General features: G+C 40.7%; 1 protein-coding gene across 9 annotated transcripts in view; it reads right to left on the reverse strand.

The window, feature by feature from the left end:
• Positions 1-27,935, reverse strand: part of MBNL2 (muscleblind like splicing regulator 2) — a 109,090-nt gene that overhangs the window by 44,131 nt on the left and 37,024 nt on the right. For 8 of the 9 annotated variants that reach the window (XM_051780635.1, XM_051780637.1, XM_051780634.1 and 5 more), the window contains exon 4: positions 26,114-26,942. The exons of the other annotated variant lie outside the window; for it this stretch is intronic. In XM_051780635.1, the coding sequence (XP_051636595.1) occupies positions 26,114-26,287 (174 nt within the window). In that variant the 5' untranslated portion in view covers positions 26,288-26,942. The remainder of the gene's footprint in view (positions 1-26,113; positions 26,943-27,935) is intronic. 9 annotated transcript variants of the gene reach the window in all.

The following is a 27,935-nucleotide window of genomic DNA, read 5'->3' on the forward strand; positions in this document are numbered from 1 at the left end:
AATAAATCATCGGCTTTGCTCCCAGGACTAGCCAGCAAGGGCTGGAGTTTGACACCAGCTCTCAGCTGACCGGAAAGTTGCTGAAAACAAACAGAAACTTCTCGGTGTTTTAGAAACGCCATGTATTTGGAATTGCACTAAAAAGCAGGAATTACAGAAAAAACTCCTAAAAATTAATAGATATGCATTTTCAAGGAAGAATCACACATAAAATCCCCTTTACTTTATATAACTCCTGAGAAGCAGCAAACAAATTATTGAGATGAAAATACACCATATCACTATGGGGCTGCTTACAGAGAACAACCAACTGTGCCTGACCTGAAAAGCAAAGGGTAAACAGGTCATCTTTCCCCACCTTTTCTGTATCCAGAGCATGCTCCTCCTCTTCTGGGAATTGGTTTCTTAACATCAGTGAAAAATTTTAGTTTATATCTTTTTTTGCAGAGTAACACACTTTGAATTTTCCTCTTCAGAGAACAGGGAAACCAGCATTATCAGCAAGAGGGGTAGTGAGACCCCTGCCCTGAAGCAGGAGGACATAAGAGTTACCAGTGAGAATACTCACAAAATCAACAAACTAAGTCAGGTTAAAAAAAAGGGGAGGGAGAAGAGTGGAAAAGGTCCAGAAATTCAAGGAAGAGGAATGAATGAAGCCCTGGCATCCCAGTAAGCCAAAAAAACCCTTTTCTTTTTGCTGAAGGGCTATCCATCCCCTTCCACCTGGTATTAGGAAGCTTCCAGAAGATCTAGCAAAAATACAAGAAATATAATGCAGTTACATTTATCTCAAATGGTAGCTTATGGAATTAGGCAAATAAGTCAGTTTATGAGAAAAGATAAGATACATTAGGATGTCTTATTAACTTCCCTAAATGATATATTCATTCCAAAACTAGAATATGGGATTGTGGTCTTGAGAGTGCTTATACCTTCTCAAAACTGTGTTGAAGGAGCAGAAAATTATTATCTTCCTTAAGACAGATTCTGTGCTGACTAAATAAAATTTTGGGTTAATTTTAAATTAAAATACTTCCTCTAGGTTTTCTAAGCCATATATCCACTTTGGGGGGAACTCACACACTAGACTCCCTACCATTTATGATATTGCAATGACACTGTCAGTGTATTCCAATCCATGGTACCTGTTTTTATCAGTGTCATGAGTAGATGCAGTGATACCAACCTCAATGATATGACCACTATCTACTATTTTTCTACTAATGTACTATTTTACACAGCCTTCTTTCCCAGACAGCAAATAGGCAGTCTGGTATTTCTTTTAACGCTGACAGTCAGTTGGTAATAATACTCTAACACATGTTCATCTATCTCCTGGCCTGAATGCAAGCTACTCACTCCCTTCTGGGCCTATGCATAGGGCTGGTTCTACAGGATCACATTACAAATGGCTCCATTAAAATTATTAGTGGATTTATTAATGGATTTATTAATGGATTTGTTCTTGTGATACTAGACAGCATTATTCCCACTCTGCACAGAATAAAAGGAGACCAAGTATGGTTAAAGGAACCAGTTTTGTGACTTGTTTTTCCTTTCCCCTAAAGTTTCTACAGGAGACCGGCAGGCTCCCCTGCAACAGTGACAAACAGATAGCTCTGAGTGTCTGTCTCTTGGAAGTTTTTACAGGTTTGGCACCACACTCATTTGTTTCTCAGGAGAAACTAACTCAGGGTCTGACATACTGTTCTCCAAACAGGAACCAAAGTACCACATAATTTATGACTTTCCTTTGTGGGTAAAGTGTTTTCACTGGCTGCACCTTATCTGAGCAGCAGTTACAAGACAAGAGATTCCCATCAAACATCTTTTTGTCAAATGCTTCCTTTTGTTTGGGTGCCAAGGGGGAAGAAGCAGGATGCGGTCAGAAGCCAAACCTACAGCCGAGGCTTCCATCGCTGCTTTTTATGCCAAATGGCAACAATGATGCAGTGAGAAACTCTAGGAGAAAATTATACAACCTTCTCCCTCTCTGCTCCAGAGGACAAATGGAGAGTCCAGAAGTGCTGAGAACTTTCCTCTCTGGAGCAGGAAGGAGAAGAAGATCACAAACAGCAAGGCCTCTAAACTGCATGCAGACTTTGAGAAAGTACCCAGCCAATCACCTGGCCTGGCAGCACGGCTGAACCATGTCTTTATCATTCCCAGGAGAACCATTCATCACAGCTACATTGCAGGACTTTGGTTTAAATATGCTTCATAAATGTCACAAGACTGAAGAACATATTAAACTAAAACTCTACAAACAAAAACAAAGTTTTATGGAAGAAAAAAATGCATAATGAGCTCATGCTTTTCACGAGAGTGATGCTTTCACAGCCAGGAACCATTAAGTATTTGCTTTTATTTTATATTTTTATTTGTCTGATATGCACATCATAAAGTGATTACAACTGCCGTGGCATGTCAAATTCAACTTAAAGGATATACAGGTTAAAATGCAGTACGCTCAGAAATGCTAATTGTAATTGAAACCATCCTGATTCAGATTTTCAAAAAGCCTGGACAGTCTGGAAAAGAAGTATTTAAATGGCCAATTCAGTGGTTTTTCCCCATCCTGCTGCATTCCAGTGAAGAAAATTTGTGATGCATGAGTATCATTCATCAAGAGAAATAGTCAAAATATGAGATCACTAACCAGAAACTAGACAAGGTTTAGTCAACTCCCTTGTTTAATCACTGGGGATTCAGAGTCTGGATGGAGAGAGGCAGGAGGAAGTTCAGACAATTCTACAAATTTAACACTAACATATGAAAAACATTTTAAAACATGATAACCATTTTAATCAGCCTGTAGTAGCTAGCATAATTCATCATGGGTTTCAAGTACAGAACAGAGAGGGACTCTCAAACAAAAGTGACTGCATGAAGGCTGGCATATGTAGCACTAAAAGCTATATTGCCATTTCAGCAAGACAAAGACTAGAACTAGGGTTTTTTGTTAAATTTAATCTAAAATCATGCCCAAAAGATACAGTTCCTGATTCTGTAGTATCATGTAAGTTATCGTTAACCTCCTACTATCCATTCACAAGGCAACCTACAAAGTATCACTCTTCAGGCTATTAAATCCCTATGCTATACTACTTAGTAAATAAACAAAGCAATGAAAGCCAAAAAAAGATCTATTTTCAAAGATATTTTCATGTCTTCAGGTCAGTCTTGGGGCACACGAGCTGCTCTGTAGGGTAAGTATCAGCATACCAAAAAACACAGTATGGCAACATAAAACTCATTAGGGATCCTCTAGAAGACCTGTGAGCCAGAGGGAGCATTTTCATACAAGAGCAAAGCTCTGACCCAAGGCACTGCTGAATAGAGCGCAAGCACACAGGTAAACGACACAGGAATCTGGAAGGGCTGTGCTTATTTCCCCTCATTGGTAGGCAAGCCACAGCTACAGGATATACAGATTATATACACAGGCAGACCACATAGAAACAGTTATATTTTTATAAGAGTACCTTTGTACCTCTAAAAATAGGGCCTCTGACACAGAGATTGCTTTGGAAAGGAGTTAAACGTGAATGCAACCCAAGCACATCATTATTAGCCTTACAATTATTGAGTTCCGTTTGTTTTTGTAGATTTTTTAGATACCTTAAAAGCAGACTGGTTAGAAGCATCTTGCCCTTCTACTGAAGATTTTGTGGAATATAGTAAATAATCTCAATCTTCCTTGACAAGTAACTTCTGTAGAAAGGAATAAACTGCCAATGGGGAAAATGTCTTTTAATTAATTTTAAATTGACATTAAGATTACAGAAGTACTGTTAACATTTTTAAAGAAAATTTCTCCTCCAGTAGGTGTCACCAGGCTTTTTATTTATTTTACTTTACCATCCCACATTGAAAGCCCAACGTTTCTTCAGCAAGTGTTTATCCAAACTCTTCTCAGCAATGGTAGTCCCAGTCTTAAAGTTTCAGTGAATAGAAAATTACAAATTAGCTTTAAATGCCAACTCTGCTTTAAGAAGAAAAAACACAGTGAATTTTAAAGGTATGAAGGCCTCAGTAAAGGGTTCATCATATGTACAGCCATCCACCATACTGCAGATCATGCTTTATTAGTTTTCCCATGCTCTAATCCTGAGAACAATGAAACAGAGAAATAGCTAAGAATGGGGATGCATGACCGAAGGACTCCCTTGGTTGGCTGTATTTAACAAATAAAATGTTCAGTTTTAACTAGCAAAAGAACATTTGATTAGCATATCATAGAAACTAAAGAAAAGGTAAGAGCTATGAAAAACCTTTTCAAACATCAAAGAGAAATGAAACAAGCTTATAAATAGAGTTGCCTGCAAGCAAACAATTTCTGGAATGTACTGGGGAAAGCAAGGGAGAATCCCACAACAAAGGAGATTGCAAAAGCCAACCCAGTTTAACAAGTGGAATTACCAGTTAGGAGACTACAGCAAAACAATGCCAAAACATCAGCGAGTCTGATACAAAGAACTTTTCTCAGCATTTAATAAAAACGCCAACATAAAGGCCAATCACTAGGTAATTAAATATGGCTCTTTGGAAATGCAAAGCCTTACACAAACTTGTTAATTTCTCATGGAGTACTAGAATTAATGAGGAACAGAAGCTCTCCTGGAGTAAAGCTGAACAATTTCAGACGCATCTGATCACGCTGGAAAATGTTAAGCTATTTGAGTACTAGACAACAATTTATATATCAAACAGCTGTCTGCCAATTTATCATGTACTTCTTGCAGACACACAAAGACTTGATAACCTATAAAGATCTCAAAAACATGAGTCTACCTTTTATGCATGTTATTAAAAACAAACTCACACATACACACTAGACCCTAGATGTACAGTGAAGTATTTTTCAGATCTCTGACTGCAGCTAAGTGGACAATGACAACCCTACTATGGCAGAAACATGTTAGTTACCACTGCTCTCCAACACCCTTAGAAACCCCACAAACCCCCTAAGGTTGTAGAAGAGTACAGGTAATTGAGCATTTGCCAGTCGGGGAATGAGATTTAGTGAAATTTCTCCATGGCCCAAACAGGTTTGATCCAAGTAGCAAGTTGGTAGAATCCCTCAGCTGTTTGACACCGCACAGATATTCAATGCTCTCACTCCCTCTTCTCACAAGACAGAGGGATTATCCAGGATGGCTCTGAGTAGCTGCACCTGGAGGTGTGGGCTAGCCGGTGGTGTCTGCAAACTAATGCCCATCTCTGAGGAACCAGCAAAAAAGCCAGCAAAGAACCCTATCCAACCTAACCCAACCTCCCTCACCTTAGCACTGGCAGATCCCACAAGACGAAAGGTGAGCCAGCCTGAACTTCTGTGTTCAGATAATTAGCTACACATAAGCACCTATTTAACGGTCTTCAGATAAACATCATCTTCTGTTTAGAAAGGTAATTTATATACAAAACAAACTGCATCCGGTCTTGTCTTCTTATCATGTTTACAAACAAATCAAGGGCTAACACTGATATTCCTACGTCTCCTTATCTGCCCTATAGTTCAGAAAAAATAAATTCATAATCCAGAAGTTTAATTTTTCTTTGTTTAAACCTGAAATAAAAATACACGTAGGCGTTCCTTAAAATGAAAGTACTTCAAGGACAGTAGAGTCAGATAAAAATATATTGCCTGTTGGCTAGTTCACCATCACCGGAGAAGTGAAAACTGCTATTCCAAGCACCACAGCCAGGAAGTATTTAGGACAGACATTCAGCCAACTTCAACTAACTCCTGAGCAACAAGTCAACAAAGCCCAGTATCTGTAAATGCTCTGACAATTTATAACATTAAAAAAGGGTGAAGGTTTACAAAACTTCTAGCTCCTTTCGAAAAAATATAAAAGAACATAGAGGTAGAAGGTGAATGCATCAAACAATAAAACTTCAGTAAGTGAAAAACTAACCTTGTGGAAAATAATTAAATCAGATGATAATGTACTGCATTACAAAATCAATTATGATGATAAAATGGGTAAAAGTACAGTGAAAATAAAGTAAACATCTAACTTTGATGTCCAAATGTAGAAATTGGTTGAAAATCTATGAACACAAATCCTCATATCAAGAAAACTTTCATATTTACATATGGCCACGTAAACAGGTAAAATTAATAGCTAGGAATCCTAAAAGATTCCTAAGTTTCTCAAGCTATCATTATAAGACCATTTTCATCAGTTCAGTGTCACTAATAACAGTATTTCTATGATTCTCTGCCACATTTGGGCTCTCTGCAGCATACCACAACCTGTTATTGAGTTCAGTGGTATATGAATTTGGAATACCAAAAGAATGAACACTACAAGGCAACAGAGCTCACATTTCTCTGTCTACTTCTTAAGAACCAAACAACAATAAAAACATCTACTAATTTTTTATTATATTTAAGGATCAAAATTTATATTAAAACAGAAGTTTCAAAAAGAAGATGTGAAAGGTTCTAGCTGTGGGACCTTAATGTTTTGCTAAACTATTTAATAAAACATTTACCACCTACAATTTTGATATGGTATTATGGAATCTGGACACCTCCCCACGCTCAGTTCTCTCCTATTCCCCTTCCTGAGCAGTGGCAACAAGAGCTATCAAGGCTGGTGCAGATTTTGTTCCCCTCTGGGACCCTTTATTTCCCTCCAGAACGCAATCTGGGGTAGCTCCTCTCTTTCCCTGCTGTTGCAGTCTCCAGCTCTTCTCAAACATCGAGACTTTCTGCAAGTTGCACACTTCATTGCAACACACGCTCATTGCTTCTGTACTCAACAGAAGGTTACAATTAGGAACACTTCAGTAATTACTTAGATGAGCTGTTGTACACCTCTGAATTTGTCTTCATATTCTCAAGAGCAAACCACAGACTCTGCTTTTCAAGAGCCACTGCAGCTGCATACAAGTAAATAAATAAAAGTCACTTTTTTTGATGAATGATTCAGCATTTAAGAAAATAAAACAGCTGTACTGCGTTAGAGCAAGGTCCATCTAGCCCAGTATCCTGTTTCCAAAAGCAGTCAGCAGCAGATGCCTAGGGAGTAGTATAAGAACAAGAAAACTATTTAATGGTATATATTGAAAATATTTTTCACATATCCTTGACGGAAAACAGAGATGGAATTTTGACAGAAGAGAGGAAAAAAGCAAAAGAAAACAGAGTCCAACACACACACACATTACAAAAGCATGAAACATTCCTTTCAAAATAAAAAGAGAAACGAGAGGAAGATAAATCTTATAGATTTCCATTTTTCTTTCTTTTTTTCTAAAGAAGCCCTCAGGAGCAAGAAAAAAACCAGAAACTCACTTGCTGTTCACAGAAACAGTGTAAGTACATACTGATGCACACCACTGGTCAGATAATTTTGAAGAACACTTGACTATGAGTGTCAATGGCTTTTCTCCTGTGAAAGGGTCCTTAAAGAAATGTACAGGTAGGAATTCATGTTGTGATACCATAGCTGAGAGCTCCCAAAGTATTTAAATTAATGGATTTATAAATACAGCTTCAAAAAGTATATACCTCAGTCAGAGGGAAAGCCTGTTGCACTTTAATTTCCCAGGTAGGGGAAATACCATTGAGGTACTGTACTGGAAACAGGCAAAACAGACTGCACTTAGAAAAGTACAGAAAGTGTGGGAACAGTGAAGTGCTCCATGAAATCAGCTGGAGGTTTACGACTAGTTGGATATGGGATCAGTTGCAGGAAAAGTCATCCATTGGGACATCGGCTCAGATGTCACAGGTGCAGAAACAACTGCTTTGATTACACTGTTAAGCTTCATATCTCTGGGACACCAGATCCGTGTTTTTCAGAAGCTCCAGACGAGCTAATGAAAAGTGGTGATGATTCTTGCTTACTTGGGAATAGGAAGAGAGAAGCATCAGGGTATGACAGCAGATGACGAACTGGAAATTGGAGAATGAAAACTATCATGAAAGAACAGAGTACTTCTAGCCAGTGACATGAACCCCATACATCAGTGCAGACACAGATCGGAAGGTGTTCGGCTATAACCTGGAGATGGAACTGGCCGCAGCAGAAGAGAACATCATGGATGCTTTATCAACTACTGATTGACAGTGGAGATACAGGTGTGACAAACCATGGAAAAAGCAATTACAGCCTCAAGAATGTATCAAATAAGGATTGCCTACTAAAGGCAAGGTGCTGTGGCAAGGCCTCTTCCTCTCCTGTGGTAACTCCCTACTTGCAATGCTACACGTGTTTCTGGTCACCAGTGTCCAAATAAGTTGGATCTGACCAGAAGCAGGCATGGGCAAGGCCTGCCAAGGTGACACAAGGAGAGGAAAGCCTGTCTAACAAAAAGAGAAACTGAGCATGGAGGGCTTTTTTGACTGAGTAAAACAAAGACTAAGGAGGAGTATGACTGTTTCCAGTGAATGTCCCAGAAGAAGCTGTGGTTGCAGGAACGGGTGATGGGAAGCAGGAACGTGGTTGTATCAGCTGTAGAATAACAGTGGCATTCAGCTCAATGGAGGTGAACTGGCAGTGAATAAGTCCACACTGGAAATGAGAAGAATGCACATGAGAAGAGACACTACAGTAAAGTCTTCTGATGTAAGTAAAAAAATCCTCACAAAAAACCCCACATGTTTAGTATGGAGATTAGTAAATAACTTTAGCAAGGAGGTTACATGATTGCCTATGATAAAAATCAGTATGGAAATCCCTCAAACCTATCTTCTATTTCATGAATAAAATAGGCATAGATAAAACAGAATCACAGAATGATAGAACTGTGTTTGAAGGGAATTGGGTTTGGGTTGGAAGGGAACTCAAAGATCATCTAGTTCCAACACCCCTGTCATGGGCAGGGACACCTTCCACTAGACCAGGTTGCTCTAAGCCCCATCCAACCTGGCCTTGAACTCTTTCAGGGATGGGGTATCAACATCTTCTTTGGGCCACCTGTTCCATTGTCTCACTACCCTCAGGGTAAAGAATTTCTTCCTAATATCTAATCTAAATCTGCCCTCTTTCAGTTTGAAGCCATCACCCCTTGTCCTATCACTACAGACCCTTGTAAATAGTCTCTCTTCCAGCTTTCTTTTAGGCTCCCTTTAGGCCACTCTAAGGTCTCCTTTGAGCCTTTTCTTTTCCGGGCTGAACAATCCCAACTCTCTCAGCCTGTCTTAGGAGAGGCTCTTTGTGGCCCTCCTCTGGACTCACTCCAACAGGTCCATGTCTTTTTTATCTTGGGAAATCCAGAGCTGGAAGCAGTACTCCAGGTAGGGTTTCATGGTTGGCTTTCTGGGCTGCAAGCAAGTATTGCTGGGTCATGTTGAGCTTCTCATCAACCAACACCCTCAAGTCCTTCTCCTCAGGGCTGGTCTCAATCCATTTGCTGCCCAGCTTGTATCCGTGTGTGGCAGTGCCCCAACTCAGGGGTAGAACCTTGCACTTGGCCTTGTTGAACTTCATGAGGGTCACACAGACCCACCTCTCAAGCCTGTCAAGGTCCCTCTGGATGGCATCTCTTCCCTCCAGAGTGTTCTGCACACACAGCTTGGTGTCACCTGCAAACTTGCTGAAGGGTGCATTCAATCCCACTGTCCATGTCACCAACAAAGATGTTAAACAACACCGATCACAATACCAACCCCTGAGGAACTCTACTTGTCCCCACTTGGACACTGAGCCATTGACTGCAACTCTTTTTAGTGCGACCACCTAGCCAATTCCTTTTTTACTAAGTAGTCCATCCATCAAATCCACGTCTCTCCAATTTAGAGACAAGGATGCCATGCAGAACAGTGCCAAATGCTTTGCACAAGTCCAGGTAGATGACATCAACTGCTCATCCCTTATCCACCAATGCTGTAACTCCATGGCAGAAGGTCACAAGATTCGTCAGTCATGATTTGCCTTTAGTGAAGTCAGATTGGCTTTCACCAATCACCTCCTTATTTTCCACTCATAGTTTCCAGGAGGCTCTGCTCCATGACCCTGCCGGGCACAGAAGTGAGACTGATTGGACTGTATTTCCCTGGGTCTTCTCTTCCTTTTTTCCCTTTTTAAAAATGGGGGTTGTGGTTCCCCTTTTCCAGTCAGTGGCACCTTCACCAGACTGCCACTACTTCTCAAAAATGATGGACAGTGGCTTACAAACTTGCCTGCCAGCTCCCTCAGAACCCACAGATGCATCTCATCAGGTTCACGGACTTATACATCTCATCAGGTTCCTTACATAGTCTTGAACCTGAGCTTCTGCATCAGTGGGTCTCCCAGTCCCTGCCTTTGCCTTCTGAGACTCTGGTGGTGTGGCTGGAGCACTCACTGGTGAAGACCAAGGCAAAAAAGTAACTGAAAGTCTTGCTCAATAGAGCACTAATAAGCAAAGCACTCGAGTGGGCTCAGGTGCCTGCAGTCTCAGTAAAGTGTAAAACAATGCAGAGTGACGCTTAAAGGAAAACTTTTGCTGAGCAGCACATATATATATAAATAGATATGATATATATATCATATATATGTCATAATTACTTAAAAAATAATAAAAAAATCAACCTCATTGGATTTTTGAGCCTCCAAGCTCACACTGAAGAGCTGTATTACAGGTAAAAATTAAAAAAGGTGAGGAAAAAGTGTATTCACATGTTGCCTTATATCTTTCAAGAGTCAGTTTTGATGACTAGAGAAAACCTCAATAGAAGAGCACACTTTCCCACTCAAAAGTTAACAGAGAAGATTAGATAAAGTATCAGTAGATATTCTAGTGTGAAAACAAAACCACTGTGTGCTTGATAGATTTTGAGAATCTCTGGCACGCCTTATTTTTAAAAAAGCTGGAAATGAAGTCTCACTCCCTGTGGGAGGTAAACGTTAGTCTCTTCCAGTGAAAACTGGCACTTGTAACCTGCTCTCTGTAAAGCCCTCAGGGTAGCACCGTGCTGTGGGTGCGCTGTGAGGTGACTAGGTCCCTTGCTCAAAGGGCTCTCATGCAATCTGCCTCCACTTTGGGGAGCCCAAATTAAACAACTGGGACAAAAGTTCAAAAGGGAGACCTGACTTTAGGTGCTACATTCAGGGGACCTAAATTAATGACTTGTTTTTCCCCTGAGCACTGGATTCCACTTCAACCACCAAGCTGCTCGAGGAAGACAAAGGTCCCTTCGTAATTTTCGGGATGGATCTCTTCTCTGAGCTGCAGAAGCAATCTACAGTGCACTCAATTCCTCTTAATTCTACTGCTTCACCCTACTCTGCCAGTTTTTTGGGTGTCAAGAACCCATGGGCAAATTGCCACTGCCCTGCAGGAGTGACTCCACATCCAAAGCATTCTGGGCCCACCCCTCTAGTTCATAGCATGTGCTAAATATTTCATGTGTGTATCTATATATATGTATGTGATCTACGCATTCATGGACTCTTAGGTGCATAAGCTGTGTCAGAGATGCAGCCTCTTCCAGATATTTTAAAATACTCTTTTTTTTTTATGAGTATTGACAGGCACACTCTGTATTTCCAAGGCACTCTATAAATATCTAAAAATATGACCCAAAGAAGGGTTTGCGAGTACAAAAGTTGGTTTGTTTTTTCCCCAGCTATGACAGCAGGTCTAATAGAAAGTATTGTCTCTCCCTGCTAACCTTGAACGGCTTAGTAATGTCCCCTCCTTCTGAAAGAAAAAGAGAGTATAAGTTAAAAAAAAACCCACACAAAAAACCAGTTACATCCCTTTCACAAAGGGGAATACAAAGTAATAGCAATGGTTGTTAAGCAATTTACTTCAAATAACACAGCACATCATGTCAAAAGCCACCATTTAAAAAAACATCTTCCAATACCCAAGGTTATCTATGACGCAAGTGGTTACTATGACCTGTAGACTGAAGAATTACTGTTACAGCTCAAAACAGGCAGATTCAGGTATTTTGCAAGAGAGGTGTGCTTAAATATTATATTGATATCTTCTATTTACCATTCACAAATTTTAAGACTGGTTTGAGAGAAAGCCATGGTCATTTCAGATTATAACTAAGATTTACAAATACTGTAAATTTTACATAAATTTTTAAGGGGTTGGTACTGCATCGTCAGACAAATGCAGCCTTATACAGAAAACAGAGAAAAATATCACCTTTAGGAAATTGAAATTAAACAAAATTTAAGGACATCTCCTCCACGTTCTTCGTGGAAGGGAAAGCATGTTAAAGTTGCTGTATTTATATTGCTAAATAATGGTTATCTATTTAAACTGGGGTTTTAATTGGACACAGTGTCCACATAAGAAATGCACAGTAAAAAAAAATCAAACTAAATTTTAATAACGATCCTGCAGATACTATATCAAAAAGCTTCAGCCTTCGTTCAAAATCACTTAAGGGCTTTTTTAATTTTTCTTTGTCTATAGTTACAGGGTAAATTTTTTTCCATATGATAATGCTGTTCTCCAAGTCAGTCTAAATTAAACAGCCAAACCAGAGAACATGCAATACCATCTAACAATGCTCATAACAACACTGGTATTCCCATGCTCTCTGTACCTGTTGGGGTTTTTATCATACCAGAAAACAATGAGTTTAGAAAGAAGCTTCCTTCATGTTACATGGAACACCAGCACATTTGTCTGCAGCTTTCCTCTTTCTATGTGCCTGTTTTATTCTAGGAAATGTCTGAAAACCCAGCACACTTTTCCAAACTGTGTTGTACTCTCTGTGCTTTCCTCCCGGTATCTACAGAGATGCAGGGCACCGGTGTTTACTACCTCACCAGTGTCATGCTCTCTTCTTTTAGGCTGCACTAGTCACATATCATTTCAAGTGATAAAGCCATCTAAGATCACAAGGATGCTGGGATCAACAAAACTGATTAGGTATATCAGTTAATTAACTTCTGTTGAACAGAAACAAAATCAATTTGCCACCATTTCTTTATGGTCTCTAAAGATGCTGCACAACTTACTGCACCACTTTTTCATTTGATATTTCCACATCTATAGCAATAGGTTAACCAACTAAATAGAATTTGGCCATGTATACAGATATGTTATGAATTAATTAACTTTCAGTTGCTACTTAATTAGCCCATGATAACATTTCTCATTTCATATTAAATCTTCCTTGCTACTTTCACATCCATGATTCTCTCAAGCTTGGCTGAGATGCACAGCTGCTTTATAGCAAATCAAAGCACACCATGATACAGCTGACACAGATCACAGTGGATCTTTTTGCAACGTCCAGGATGAAAGGCAAATAACTAATTAGAAAGAACAGCCGTATTCAATTACCTAATAATAAACTCCCTTGCTCATTAAACACATTATATATATTGTAACAGCTGGCAGACTGAAATATCTGATAAAGGAAAACCTGCTTATAGCACTGTTGGTGCTTTAGGGAAAGCTGGCTAAATGTTGGTTTTTTTTAATAGTAGTACCTGTTTAAAATACCTACACGCGGAACAGTGGAGAACTTAATTATACTGCAACAATGTCAAGTTTGGGTGAAGAAAGTAAGAGTGAATATCTCTAAGGCCAACCTTGAGTAATTCGAAAGACCATCTTACTCCTGCACTAGGACACAGAAAGAGCCTTGTGGGCTGCTGCCCTGAAAACAAAATGAGATGCCATGAGCTCAGGATAAAATGGCATATGGTTCTTACATAAAACGTAGTCACCTTTATTTCCAGGACAGTTTTCTTTTTTTTAATTCAAGTGGCTGCCTAAAGAAAAAAATGCCTCAAGAAACTAGCAGCAGAGATGGCAACTGCAAACCCCCTCCTTCCAGATGAGCTTTCACCACAGACTCTAGAGTGTTACACCTTCTCTTGCTCTATCTTACTCCCTGTGTGATTTCTGTGGTGCTTTCTAGACAACAGCCAGCCTCAGTGAGGGGTGTCACCTTCTCCACCTATCATCCATCACCCTCTCACTGCATTGCACACCCATCAAAAATAAGGCCTAAATCTGCATTTATAATGGAAATTTCCTTCTCCCTGAAGAAAAAGAAGTCATGGTAAATACCAGCGACTCAGTAAGATAAATCTGCTATTTGAAAAGATTGAATATGGAAAATATAATGAAAACTATGCTCAACAAGCAAGCAGAGGGTAAAGGTAAGAGAGAATGGCTGTAGGCCACTCTGTGCCACAGCTCTGCCCAACACATTAAATGTGCTGGGCATATCATTAAATATCACTAAATGGGTAGTGCTGCAAGGATTGACACAAATGAAGGCAGGGGCTTTACACGTTGGATTGCAAATCTCAAACCTCAGATTCCTTGTTGTTAACTGTATTTCAAGGATCACTTCTTGCCTGCATTCTCTAAGATTCTCCTCCATTTGGGTGGGCTTATAGGACTCTCTCTCTTTCTCCACTCTAGTATTAGGCTACCTGTTTTTACAAAACTTGTAGGAACTTAATTATCCTTGAGACAGTCATCTCTTTGTCAAATATGGTTGAAACTGGCCAGTGGGCTCAGAAGTTAGCATGGATGGAAGGACAGGGAAGCTGACTGACTGTGTAAGCTTCATTTCCTCAAGAATCCAGGCTAAAAACAATTATAGCCAGAAGGTTCAATTAAAGAAGGAGACTCGTAGATGTTTCCTGCACTTCAAACACAAACTGGTTCATGCATATTAATCAGTTAACACAGCTCTCACTGAGGGAATGAGAGTTTTGCAGCAAATTAATATTTATATTGATTTATACTGAGAACTGTGGCAGGCTAGAACTTCAACAGCATCAACACGTTCATCAAGAAGCACACAATCACTTTCATACTAACACTGCAATTTACGGACGCTTACAGTATCTCCACAGCTATATCTACACACCTTCAACTCTCCACATGCAAATCCCACGCCTCCATTTTTAGTAACACTAACATATATGGTATCACCAGTGCTTTGAAGCACACAGGTAAGGCAAAATGCATTTGAGGAATAGCCTGCATTTTCATGACATTCATTATTATCCACTACTTTAGGAAAATCACCATTGAGATTCTGTTTGAAAAGCAAATATTTTTCCCCCTTTTGAATCAGAAATCGACTACATGTGTATTTGATGGCACTTGACATATGTTCATATGTTCACATCCGCAAATAAAGTAATGGAGAATTATATATCAGGGGAACGGGATTTCTTTGTTGTAACTTCCATGTTTTTTCAAATGCATATTCTGGTTAATTTCTAGCTTTAAAATCTTCATGAAGCAGTAGCAGTGGTGGCTGTTTAATTTAAATTTGCAAAAGGTTGCCCATCTTTTTATTTTTAAATAGGCTGAGTTCACTATCATAACATTCCTGTGCCCAGAGAGATTTTCTTTTTTATCACAGATAGCAAAACAGAGCCCAATTACATGGGTCACAGCTATTTCAAATCAATGAATTTGCATTAGCTGTTCATGTTACTAATGGTGAACTGTAAATTACATGCTGAAAATGTTCATCCCCTTCTTGATCTCCACAAGGGCATTCTTCTGCTACAGAAAATAGTTTTTTTCCCTGGGAAACCTATACTCCAACTTTCCTCTTAGCTAGGTCATCACTGTGACAAATGCACTGTCCACCTTTTTATTCAAAGCAGTTGATGTCAGGGTTTCCAGTTAGTAAAAGATCTAACACCACTTCTCAAGAAGGGCTTCACTGTTGCCACAGAGAAGTCAGCAGGACCATTTGGAGCACTCTGGGATATCCTGGACTGATGCATAGTGCCAGCAGACGTGACACACTCCACTGACACGTCACTGAAAAGCCATCAAGAGTAGTCTAGGGAATCTTAAATAGAATCAGATGCTTCTGATTGGGCAATGAATGAAGCCCAAAGACTTATGTCCTATCCACAACAAATAAGTACATATTAATTTTAAAGTGATGGCCTAATCAAGCAAGTGATCTTAGGGAAAAAAAGAAAAAAGCATTATACATCTCTTGACCTTCACACGTTATATCTAGCTTAAAAAGTTGGCTTTTATTCAGTGTTTTACTTGGCTGTGGCTGAAGGCTAGAGGCCTGTTTGATAACAGCTAGCGGGGCTTGGTATAGTGTCTGACATGCTCAATTTTATTTTTTGGCTCACGAGGAATCAACAGAGAAGGTTCCAGCAGCTCAGTTAGCTTTTGAATGACCGCTGGACAGTTCTTACAGCCACTGTGTATCTTTACAGGCGCCACCAGACATTCGGTAAGCTCCTCTCCTGACAACATCAGACACATAGCTTCACTGTGGAGTGCTCAGGGCCCAAAATGAATTTCAAGCAACAGTAAATAAATAGAGTTTTTAGAAAGTTTAAAAGTCGCCTGGCCTATGGGACATGCAGATGAGGTGGCAGCAGCACATCTGAGGCACTGCTAGCCCAGGCCATCCATGCAGCTACCATGACACTGCACACAATAGAACCCCTCACATTCAAGCCAAGAAGTCCTGTCAGCAAGCAAGGGCTGAGAACCTGTAATGCCTCATGAAAAAGGGTACATCAACACTGCAGCGACTGCACCAGGTCACCTGCCAGTCAGAAGCATGGCATTGCACAGTGCCATGCTGTGGAGCAATGAATGAGCTCCCAGGGTGACAGCTGCCCACAGGGAGCAGGATGGCTCCCTTGGCCCCTTGAACCACCGAGTGCACACAAGGGTGCTGCACCACAGCTGCTATGCTCCTCATCTGCATTCATGCAGTTTTCCACTTATTCTCTACTTGTTTGTTTTTACCGCTCCATGATTTGATCTTTTCAAGCACTGGGGCTATCTGACTTTTGAGGCACTGCTCACAACACCCTGCCATACAACTCATTAACAAAGCAGACAAGAAGACAGTTTCTTTTCACCATTCTTAACTTCTTCTTTATTGTGACCAAGACCTTGCAGAAATCTAATCCTGAGTGGCAGAGCATGCTCACAGCCACAAGGCAAACATCAATGTGGAAGAAAAGAGATGCTTATAATTTCCTCCTGCATTTCAGTTGTGGAGCTTGTACCTCACAGCAAGCTTTCAAAGATCTGTTCTAACATCTCTAAAACCAGCTTTCCTTTTATTGCAATAGCTTTCCAATAAAGTCCCTCTCCTCAAAAATAAAGTGCCAGTCTTCATATGAGACAGAAGTTGGGAGAGGGGTACAGTCGTAAAACAGACTTGCAAATAAACTCCCCAGTCCTTGTTGTGTTGATTTTTAGATTTAAAATATCTTTCCAATGCTGGGGGTGACGTGGACTAATAGGAAGACAGATCTTGTCTCTTCCAGGTTTTTCCATCAGGAAGCTCTCTGCATCTCAGAACAATCCTGTCTTTTGTATTTTATGATGCAGTCAAAGTATAACAGCTTGGGAAGAACAGCTGACGCCTGAGCTGAGAGAAAGCTACGCACACAGGGCCAAGGGAAAAAAAGCGCCTGGAATGAAAGAGGAACCACCTGCCAGAAAAATAAAGGAGTAGGTGGGGAGACCTGGAGAGAGCAAGCCTGTGGGAACAGTGAGTGACCTGAGTTAATAGGGAGCGTGGAGGAGGAGTGGGCAGTGAGCAATTGCTCTTGTGTTCAAAATCCTAGTGATGGGATGAGTCAGAGACTCTGATTGAATTTTGCCTTCACTACACCCACAAACTGGTTATTATAAGGCTTAGGGGAGCATGGATTGGTGCAGCAACAAAAACTACACAGTGAATTGATATGAAGCACCCCCAAGCGCCCAAAAATCTGAAGAACATCTGCCAAACACCATGCCCTTTCATACAAGGTTTCCTGTGGCTCTAACTAATCTGTCTTGCTGCTCTTCTTCATGTAATTAAACTTAGACTGATAACCAAGTAGCAGCTGCATCTGACCTGAAGGGGTAGGCGGACTACACCAGAATGCTCTTTACAAGTCTCTTCTGGAAGCAGTAAGCTCCAAGAGTTAACTCAACCCAGCGAGACAACTGCCCAGGAACTACTAAATATTCCTTTGGTCTTTCAGGATAACATGATTCAGTGAACAAGAAGACAGATTTGTATTACCTCCTTCCGTGACTGTTCTTTAACTGCTTTTGCTTTCAATCGTTTCTGCTCCTGGTGCTCATCCTCCTCCCCAGGCCAGGGGCCAGGCGACCTGCTCAGCAGGAAGTGCTAGTAGTGCCCACTTGCTCACACTGGGCAGCCCTAACAGGCCAGAGGAGGTACAGGCTGCTGTGACACATCTACTCGTGAAAACTGTCTGCTCTGACCATTAAGAGGCTTTGCCACTGAACTGCACCATGGGGAACTGGGGCTTCACATGACTTCAGAGGATCTGGGTAACTCAGTGATCAGGTATCCAGACAGATTCTCCTTTGAGAATGGAACTTAGAGCAAGGTGTATAGTTTTGATATCTGGCAGGTTAGGTGGTGACAGGTGATACTAGTGACAGCCAGGAGAGCTTCATGTTCTTGGTGTTGCTGCTGAGAGACAAATGAGGAAACAAAACAGGGCCTTGAAGGAGACACCCAGCTTTTCTAACAGCTTTGTAATGAACTTCAGCTGGTTCAACTTCTCTGCTTTTTGTAGCTCTAGTTTGAGGACAGAGACATGGGCAGCAGGTTAGGACTTGCTCCTCTGAGCTGACTTGATGACTAGTGCCCCTCTACCACAGAACCCAGCCCTCGGCTCAGCCCTGGCAGTCCACAGGGGCTCTTGAAGCTTAAGTGTCACAGGCAGCTGGGATGAGCTGTGCCTTTGCTCTGAGACAGATGAGAAGTGACCCTTTCAGAAGAGAGACAAACCCTAGTGAGAAGCATGGTCCCCTCTGCAATGAGCAAACATCCACAGCCTTTTAAAAAAAAATTATTAAAAAAAAAGAATTAAAAAAAAAAAAGCTAAACACCATGTAACACAACACCTGCCAATTTAAGACAAGCTTATGGATTTTGAAGTGTGTCAGCCCAGCAGTTCAGCTACTTGGTTTTTAATCTTACCTCCCTTTTAACCCTTCCAAGCCAGAAGAGCTGGCATGGAGATAGCTACGTGAATAGACAGAAGGGAAACAAACAGGAAAGAGGAAGTGTTGTGCCGGCTGGGAGGACTACAGGGGAACACTTGAAAATAAAAATAAAGAGTTTTTTCAGAAAACAAACAAGAACAGGTGACTGAACACACAGAGAATACTAAAGAGTCCCCAAACTCAGAAATAAGGGAGGGGTCTTCAAAAAGAGATTGCCCCTTCTTAAACTTCCTTTATCTCAATTTATGCAAGATGGTGCTGCCTAAATTTGTAGTTTGTAGTTTCATCTTACATTTAATGCAGTTTTTCCCTTGCCTTTGAGTCAGTTCAAACAAGTTGCATGTCTACATGATTGCCTGAACGGAGATAAAAACAGGGGGCTAGCTGTGATAGGACACAAGCCTGGATGTAACTCTCTCTTTTAAGCAGCTGCTCACAGTTGCACAAGTTGGGTTGAATAGGAGAAATAGAGTCTCAGGAAATAGGATGACATAATTTCATGTAGCATCTGACACCTTGTACTTTATTCTGTGCCCAAAAATTGCCATAGCCTGAAAAAGCAGGGCCTTTGGGAATCATATCTGTCCTGGGAACAGTCCTTTCACAAAGCAGATTTAAAACAATAAGCCTTCTCTCATGAGGCTTCCTTTGATCTCACTGTCTCCTCCAGAGAGGTGTCAGTTGGAAAAACCCACCCAGATTCATCCTTAGGACAACGCACAGGAGATTCTCTTCTGCTTTTCCAGTGCAAGAACTGGGGGCATCCATGAGACAAGGAAGTTTGGAAAGAACAACAGAAGTTGGTTTCCACGTGGTACATAACAAAGTTGTGGAAGTCCTTGCTGTGACATGCTGTGGGTGCTGGAGGTGTACATGGTTCAAAAAAAAAAAAAGCAGGACAAATCCAGTGGAAAGATGGTCACTATTAGGTACAATGCCTATAGTACCTATTAGGTATAATATCATGCCTGGACAGCACACCACGAGGAGCCAGTAGAACACTTCAGGAAGCTATTGCATGTTTACAGACCACATCCGAGAACTCCACTACTGGCCATTACTGGTCACTGGTCTAAATGGGGCTTAGGACTGCCACAGGGTGGCCACTGATATTCTGAATACAGATGGAGCCTACAGAGTTAACTCTCAGTCATCTAAAACTGGCTTTGGTTAACACTTTCTCTTCATGCCCACACCTTGCAGCAACTCAGACACGTGAAAACTTCTGCCAGGTAGTGTTCTCAAACTACCTGGAATTTACTGGACTTTTTACAAGAAAAAACAGAGGTGGGTGAAAAAGAAAGTTTTGCTCTGCAAGAAGAGTGAGATCTGGATTCTTCATCCTCCACTGGAAGGTTTCACCCCACAATTTCCACATTCCCAGAGCCCACAGCTGTTGAAAAGGGCAGCCTATATTCTGCTGAAACTGGGTCACTGTGCAACAAAGTAGGCAAAATTCATGGGCCCAGAAGGTATAAGCTGCTCTGCTGCCCAAGAGAAATCACTTTGCCCATTTCGGTCATTCTTTCCCACCAGCTGTAGGCACAGTACTTGAACTCACCTTGTCTTTGAACAGTGTCACACCACATAACCAGGTGATGGGCACAAATTCAGCCAGCTAGGACACTATAAACACCCATTTAAATACTTTCTAGTGTAGACAAAACTAGCCAATCCCCTTTCCATACTCATCTATAGTCTGTCCAGAATGCCTTACCTGCCAAATACAAGCAGGTATTATCTACTTTCAAGTGTGAGATGATCCTGAGTCCCTGACATTTGTAAAACATTTAGACCCACAAAAGGAATCACAGAAGGCAAATGAATACCTGCTCTGAGCTCACTCTTGTACAAACAGCCTGTTTCTTTACAAAGACTTTTCCCCTCCTTTTTCTAAATAAAGCTGAGACCATCTTAAACAGATTATTTTTAGTTCCAGATATTTCAGCAAAGTGGATATTCCTAAAATTTCTTTTTTTTTTCCCTGTAATCCTTTTAACTTGGTAAGCAGGTCTCTGTGTACGGCTTTCAAATACTTTTTATTTTGCGCTGCCAAATGAGACCAGATAAGCATAGTCTTAAAAGGCTTTCATGAAAATGCAAATGAACAGTTCACAGTAGTCTGCTGGCTCAATAAACAGAAGAGTTTGAAGAGTTTAGACACTAGCAAATAGCTAAGAAAAATACAGAAAAAGTTACCTGTAGCCCTAAAGAAGCTTTCGCTTCCTTGTTACCACCATAAAACTTGCAACAACAGTATCTTCAAGATACCTTCTCTGTTATCTGTATTAGCTTACACAACATATTCTTCTAGTAGACAACCTGCAGAAAGGTTATAAATCTGAGTCAAGAAATAACACCAGGACTGAAAATCCAGACTTACCTACGAGCACAAGACTTAACTCCCAGCAAAATGCACATGACCATATGTTCTTATCTGCCAAGCTTTTCCCCTTTCCCCTCCTAAACATCACCATTAATTTTAATGTTTTTTCTTTTTAAAATTCTGATTCAAATACAGCAAAGTGTTGCATGGTCTTGTCCGCACACATTACGTTATATATTAGTATTCCTGTGAAAGGATTTTGTTCTTTACTACTAGCAGGACAAGAAAGCCTTGAAAACACGTTTGCTTATAGTGTCCAACTTGGAGGGATCTAAATGTTATACATTAAGTGTTATATATCCATGTTCTTCACTTTTAAATTAAGCTACTTGAACCCAGGCAGAAGTATAAAAATATAAATGAAGCAGTTTCTGAAATTAAAACTTTCCTGTTAGACAGGTCACTTGACCGACCCCAGGTCACTTGACCGACCCCAGGTCACTTGACCGACCCTTTCAAAGGCATCAAAAGGGGAGCCTGTAAGGACTCCAAAAAGGTTTCAGGAGGGTTTAAGGCAGCAGACAAGGCTCTGGCTCTGGCAGTGCTTCCTCAGCACCCGGTATCTTCCCATTCACTATCAGAGCTCTGGGCCTTGCCATGAAAGTTCCCCTTTATTCACCTCAAGCACAGTCAACCGGATTAGCCCGGAGACACTTTCATCCTCACATTAAGCTCTGCAAGGTCACTTGCCTGGTACAGTTTTGGGTGTGCCTGTGTGGCCACACTGGCTGGCCAAGTCACGTGGGGTTTCTGCTGGACAGAGCCCTGTTGCTGGAGGCGATGTTGTGGCCAGCTAACAGGCAGGCATCTGTCCGACTGCTGCATCCATCATCCACCGGGTGCACAGGGATGATCCACCTACACTCACCCCCAAAATGCCCTGCTCAGAACAGACTAGACTCCATCTTTCACCAAAGAGGGAGAAACAAACGCTGAGCTGCATCTCAGAAGCCTATGCAGCAGAACCTGGCTTGAAACCAGAAAGTTTCTGGCCTGAATCTGACCCAGGCTCATTAGTCTTTAGCTATTTCTGTCTAGCCTGGAGCACCTCACAGATGAAGGATATTCAGAGTCCAGACAGTCTTCAATGGCATTTTGGATGCTTAAAACTGTAATCAGTCCAACGGGTTGCTGTTGCAACTTTTGCTGTGTTAAAAGTCAAGTATTGCAAGGACAGGTATTGGGAGCCAAAAATCCTGTCTCAGTTAAAAACAAACAAGGTCTGTTAAATTCTGTTGACCTTTTACTTGGAACCACTGGACCTACAAATATACTTCTTTAATATAGGAAAACTTGGATTCTGATGCAATTGTGTTACTCCAGAAGCCCAGCCTAGGGCCACAGTACTGTCATCAGCAGAAGTGACTCAGTGCTCTGCTTGTGCCACACAGTCCCTCTCCCTGCTGCAGCAACTACAGCAACAACTTAGGTTCCCAACCTGGGGCACTACACAGTCACAAAGGCAGCAGTGAGAGCACAAAGGAGGACACGGTACAGCATAGAGGTAGGTGTCCCTGGCTGGGATTATATCCTTCAGTCTCGAAGCCAGCTTTTGCTAGCTTAGAAAAATCCTAAGGCTGTGGGCAACTCAGTGTGAAGATGCTTCTGGTCACACAGTCACAGGATAGTTAAAATAGTTCTCTGAATGTCATCTGGTCTATCCCCTTGCTCAAGCAGGTCACCTAGAGAAAACTGTCCAAGGACCATATTCCAGACAGTTTTTGAGTATGGCCAAGGATGGAGAACCTACAACCTCTCTGGGCAGCCTGTGCCAGTGCTTGGTGCGCAGTGACAAATTGTTCCCTGATGGTCGGAGGGAGCCCCCTGTGTTTCAGTTTGTGCCCATCGCCTCTTGTCCTGTCACTGTAGCTTCATACTGGTGCTCTGGCAGCCTAATCCAGCTGGCAGATAATGATACCATGCTCCCTTGTCTGCTCTGGAAATCTGGAAAGAAGATGGTATGCAGGGGAGCATATGTCCCTACCCAAAACAGGAGTTCTTTTGATCAATCAGCATGTAAAGAAGAGTCTGTCTCAGAGTGCTGTATCTTGTGTTTGACTGACTTCTTAGGGAGCAGCTGTTAACTATCAGGCACCACCTAAATGTAAAATAACTCCATCAGAGACCAAAAAATTTTCTGTCTTCCCTGGGTAGATGTTTATTCAAAAAGACTCAACATACTCGTTATAATTTATTTTTACAGCAGGGACACCAAATCAAGACAGTTAAAAGGCTAAGTCTCCAATGCTCTAGATGCTATGTAAATAAATGCTAAATAATTGTGGTTCAATGTTCAGCAAGAAAAACAGCTCTTGTTTTTTTTTTAAATTAAATTCTGATTTTATCTAAAATTCTAGACGATTCTGATTGTTTATTTACATGAAAAGGTATCCCGCTTGTTAAGTGCCAAAGCCTTACTCTGAAACTGTATGATTAACACCAGTATTTCCAAAAGCTACGCATCAAATAGGTTTATTTGACTAATGACCTAAGTCCCTCAACCAGCAATACACAAACTGAGCTAACCAGGCACATTCTTGCTGTGCATACAAACACTCTTCCAAATAACTGAGATAATGGCTGTGAGAGCACCAGTCAGTACAGCCCAGAGCCATGCACTCTCAGTGATCCCTGACAGCTTCCTGTGTACTGCAGGGTCAGGTAACACACCAAAACGAACAGCTCCCACTCATGCTTAGAAGCAAGGAGCTGCAGGTGAAGGCTCTGTCATCCCATTATCGGATCTCCCTATGCGGGCAGCAGGGTTTGTGGGAAGAAACCTGTACCTCCACCTCTGCTGTTTCAAACCACAATTTGGCTTCTTGGTATAATCCCATCTTTACCAGCAATTTAACCCATTAAACCCAACTAGAAGACACAAGACAGAAGGCACAGGTCCATGCTCCCTTCTGCCAGCTGGGAAGAGGGTGATGATGGGCAGCAGGACAGAGCAGCACCACTTCAGCCACCAGAGCTGGGCTAGAGTGGGCTGGCCCCTCAGGGCAGATGTCCTCCCACACTAGGACAAAACATGGCTGCTTGCTTTAACTACATTTTTTACATGGTTTTGGACTTCTCTGCACTCAGTAATGATGCTGGTTGTCAGTAAGTTATCCACTGTGATCCCTCAGGATTTCTCTTCATGGTATTATTAGCTTAAGTCTATGACTCCAGTTTTTATTCGCAGGCAATAACCCTCCCTGAACAATAGTCTCCAAGCTTAATAGCTGGCACTTCCACTGTGAGTGTCAGTGCTACCAGGGACAGCAGTGCTGTCCTTGGGCATCAAGGACAGGTGCATCACTGCTTCAACCAGGATGATGTAGTGGCAGCAGATCCATCTTCCTGCCAGTCCAGGGATAATCGAGCCCTGCTACCTGTGTCCTGCCTCCCAACCCATCCCTGAGTCTTTATAATAGATAAAAATAGTACACAAATAAAACCTTCTACTGACCTGCTTATTTTTTGTAAAAGTGGAGTATTGTCCACTTGCTGCAGACACTAGTCTGCCTGTTTAAAAAAAAAATTATCCCACTGGCAGACAACCAATATATGAGAACATCTACAAAGAAGCTGCTACAGTTTATCGGCAGTAATCCATGGATTAAGGTCATTAATAGCACTTGATGACATACTGCCATGACTGCAAAGGTGCTCTTCTGGCTTACAGGACATACAGAACGTAACCCCCTCACAAACATTTCCCCTGAGATACTTTCTTCTAAATCTTCAAAAGAAGAGAAGAAATGAGAAAAAGCAGAAGGAAGATATCTAGCACAGTATCTTGCACTGTGTTAAAAAAAATAGTTATAATGAAAATAAACAACCCTGAATTTTCTTCTCTTTCACAGTGATGTTTTCACAGTAAGAGTTCTTATTAACTGAAATTTTGATCCTCAGAGCTAAATTTAAAAAGCAAGCCAAGACATTCTCCCATGCCCAGAAGATAAAGCCACAACTAAAACTTTCAAAATAAAATCTGTAATGCTCAATTCTGCTCTTTAATTATTTATATCAAATAAGCTTTTTCTTTCTGTTGACACAAGAACACAAATGTATCGTCATCAAAAACACTGTGTACTCCTCAAATCCCATGGGGTCATTAATCTTCTTTTATGCAGTACATGAAGTATTTTCACAGAATCTTTAAAACAGTTTTCCAAAGTGTGCCTGATGTTACTAGGAAATCAGAAGAAGCTGATGACCTAACAACATAATTACTAAATATCCTCCAAAGTAGAGAATCCCTTCACTCTATTCTAAACTTATGCTCCTATCTGCACTACCCATACATGTAATTACCAATGCTACTAATTTATCTGAGTCTCCAAAACCAAAGGTAAACAATCAGTTGTGTCAAAATTGAAGTAATAGACTTTTCTTATTTCTGTTGATCTAAATGAAAGAATCTGCACTCTTTACATATGATTTGTTTCATTAGGACTCTGGGAATGGCCTAGTACTGTGCCACTGTGTATTTTCATTTGCCATGAAACAATTATAATCCATAAAACATACTCAGGAGAATACAATAGTCCTACCAGCTGGAAGCAATCCTGTATTCCACAGTCATATGCAATTTCTGTAAACAACACAGTGACACTTGAAAAAAGAAATCCTTAGAAAGAAATCTTAAAAACTTAAATAAACAAACACTATGACAGACAACATTTGTTTTAATATATATCTTACCAAGAACAAGCCACTTTCTGATTAACCTGGTTTAGTTGTAACTCATCATTTCACATTTTACTTTCAGTACGATGTAGCAGCATTTTTACGACACATGCAGTTTCTTTTCCTTACCTTTAAGGAATCAAAGCAGGCAATAACTCTTCCATTTTCAACCTGGCAACTTTTAGGGGGGTGTGCAAATTTGCATTCTTCATCAGAGCGTGAACAAGTTCCCCTCTGAAACTGCCTGCACACTTCTAACGTCAGCCATTTTGTGTCTCTTACTGGAGTAACATTCAAAGCCATGATGGAAAGTTGATTTTGAACTTGTAAGTTGCTGTCAAGTGAATTATGCTGAAGAAATTTCCAAAACAAATGAAGGAGAGAGGGGGAAAAAAAATCAGAAAAAAAAAACCTTCAATTCCAATTGAAAAGAAAGTTTAAAAAATGCAAAACAAAACAGTAGGGAACGATTAATGATGTCCAACACACACAAAGCAGAATAAGCAGAGAAAGTTTATCAGCAAGCAGTCACTCATCAATCATTAAGTCCCACTTGTAGACTTTTGGCTGGGCAAATGCATGCTCAGTTGCATTTCTGTCCGTAAAACACGTGGGTTTGTTGATTGTAATCACGGATGCACCAGTTTTAAGCCAAGGTCCATCAATGCAACGGCACTCCTTGATAGAATAGCAGTTCTCTGACGGTTGCTTGCCAGTATTGATTGCACGAGAAAAGCAATGCAGTCATTTGTTCATGTCCCAGGAATAATAATAATTCTTCTTTTTCTGCTTTCAGTTTCCCATCAACTAATTGGCAAATGGAGACAGCTGAGGTATCTTCCACCACGTGTAAGGTGAAGGCAATGTCTGGCTGGCAAAGACAGGATTTTGAGAACACAGGCGTAGCAGTCCTCGCTCATAAAAGTGACTTGGCAAAGGCACTTTTTAAGTCACTGACCTGACAAAACAAATACAGCATCAGTTCACGTGCAACTCATTCAAATCAACATTACGAAACCTATCGTCCCTTTTTATCAGATTATAAACATACAGCCAATGCTCACTTGTATTTCTTCGGAAAAAAAAAAAATCATCCTCCTTCATGAAGTTACATGAGACTAGGGAAAAACCAGTTGAAACATGTACTGCAGTAGTATTCTAGGCAGGAATCCAAAAGTTTGGAATGATTTAAATAGATGAATGTGGCAGACACAATAATTAGGCACGCTGGTTGTGAAACAATTCAATCTAAAGTGTTTAGACTCCAAAACAATATACAAGAACCTGTTTCCATGAATTTATCCCTTGGCCCTTTAGATTGTGTTACTACATTATAAGTTGTTACTCATTATTTGTTCTTCCTTAGAAATGAGGATAGTAGTATTCTGTTCAGATTTTTTTGTCTCTCCCTCTATTCCTCAAGGGAAAAAAAAACAAAACAAAAAACTGTCATTCAAAAATTACAGGGAAAAAAAACTTCCATATTCAGACAATAGAGTTAGTTTCCCTGTTAACCTAGAGGCTGTTTCATAAAGGCTTCATGAAAAGGCTCAACACTGTCATCATCCTCTAATGAGTCCTTTCTAATATGAAGTAGTCTTTATCTAAATATTCCTTTAATTTATTTTTGTGTAGCTCTACAGATATATCATTCAGCATCAAAACTCAAGACTTAAATATGGCACTTAAGCTATTTGGGTATTTCATAGATAAACAGATCTGAAAATCAAAGAGTTAGATATTATAAATATTTTTAATCACTAACTCTATTTTATATGCAGACAGTAAAGCCATGAACATGGTGTTTCCTTCTATTCAACTTCAAAGGAACACAACTTCTCAACTTCTACTTTGCAGATACCAGCCAGAAACAGTTGATAGATTATTTTTGAGCAAGAAAAAAGAAAGGGGGACAGACTGGAATAAGAGAGATTTTAAAATGAATCAATAA

This window comes from Manacus candei, unplaced genomic scaffold, assembly GCF_025592945.1.
Source record: "Manacus candei isolate 608988 ecotype Guabito, Panama unplaced genomic scaffold, ASM2559294v1 h1tg000014l, whole genome shotgun sequence".
NCBI lineage: Eukaryota > Metazoa > Chordata > Aves > Passeriformes > Pipridae > Manacus > Manacus candei.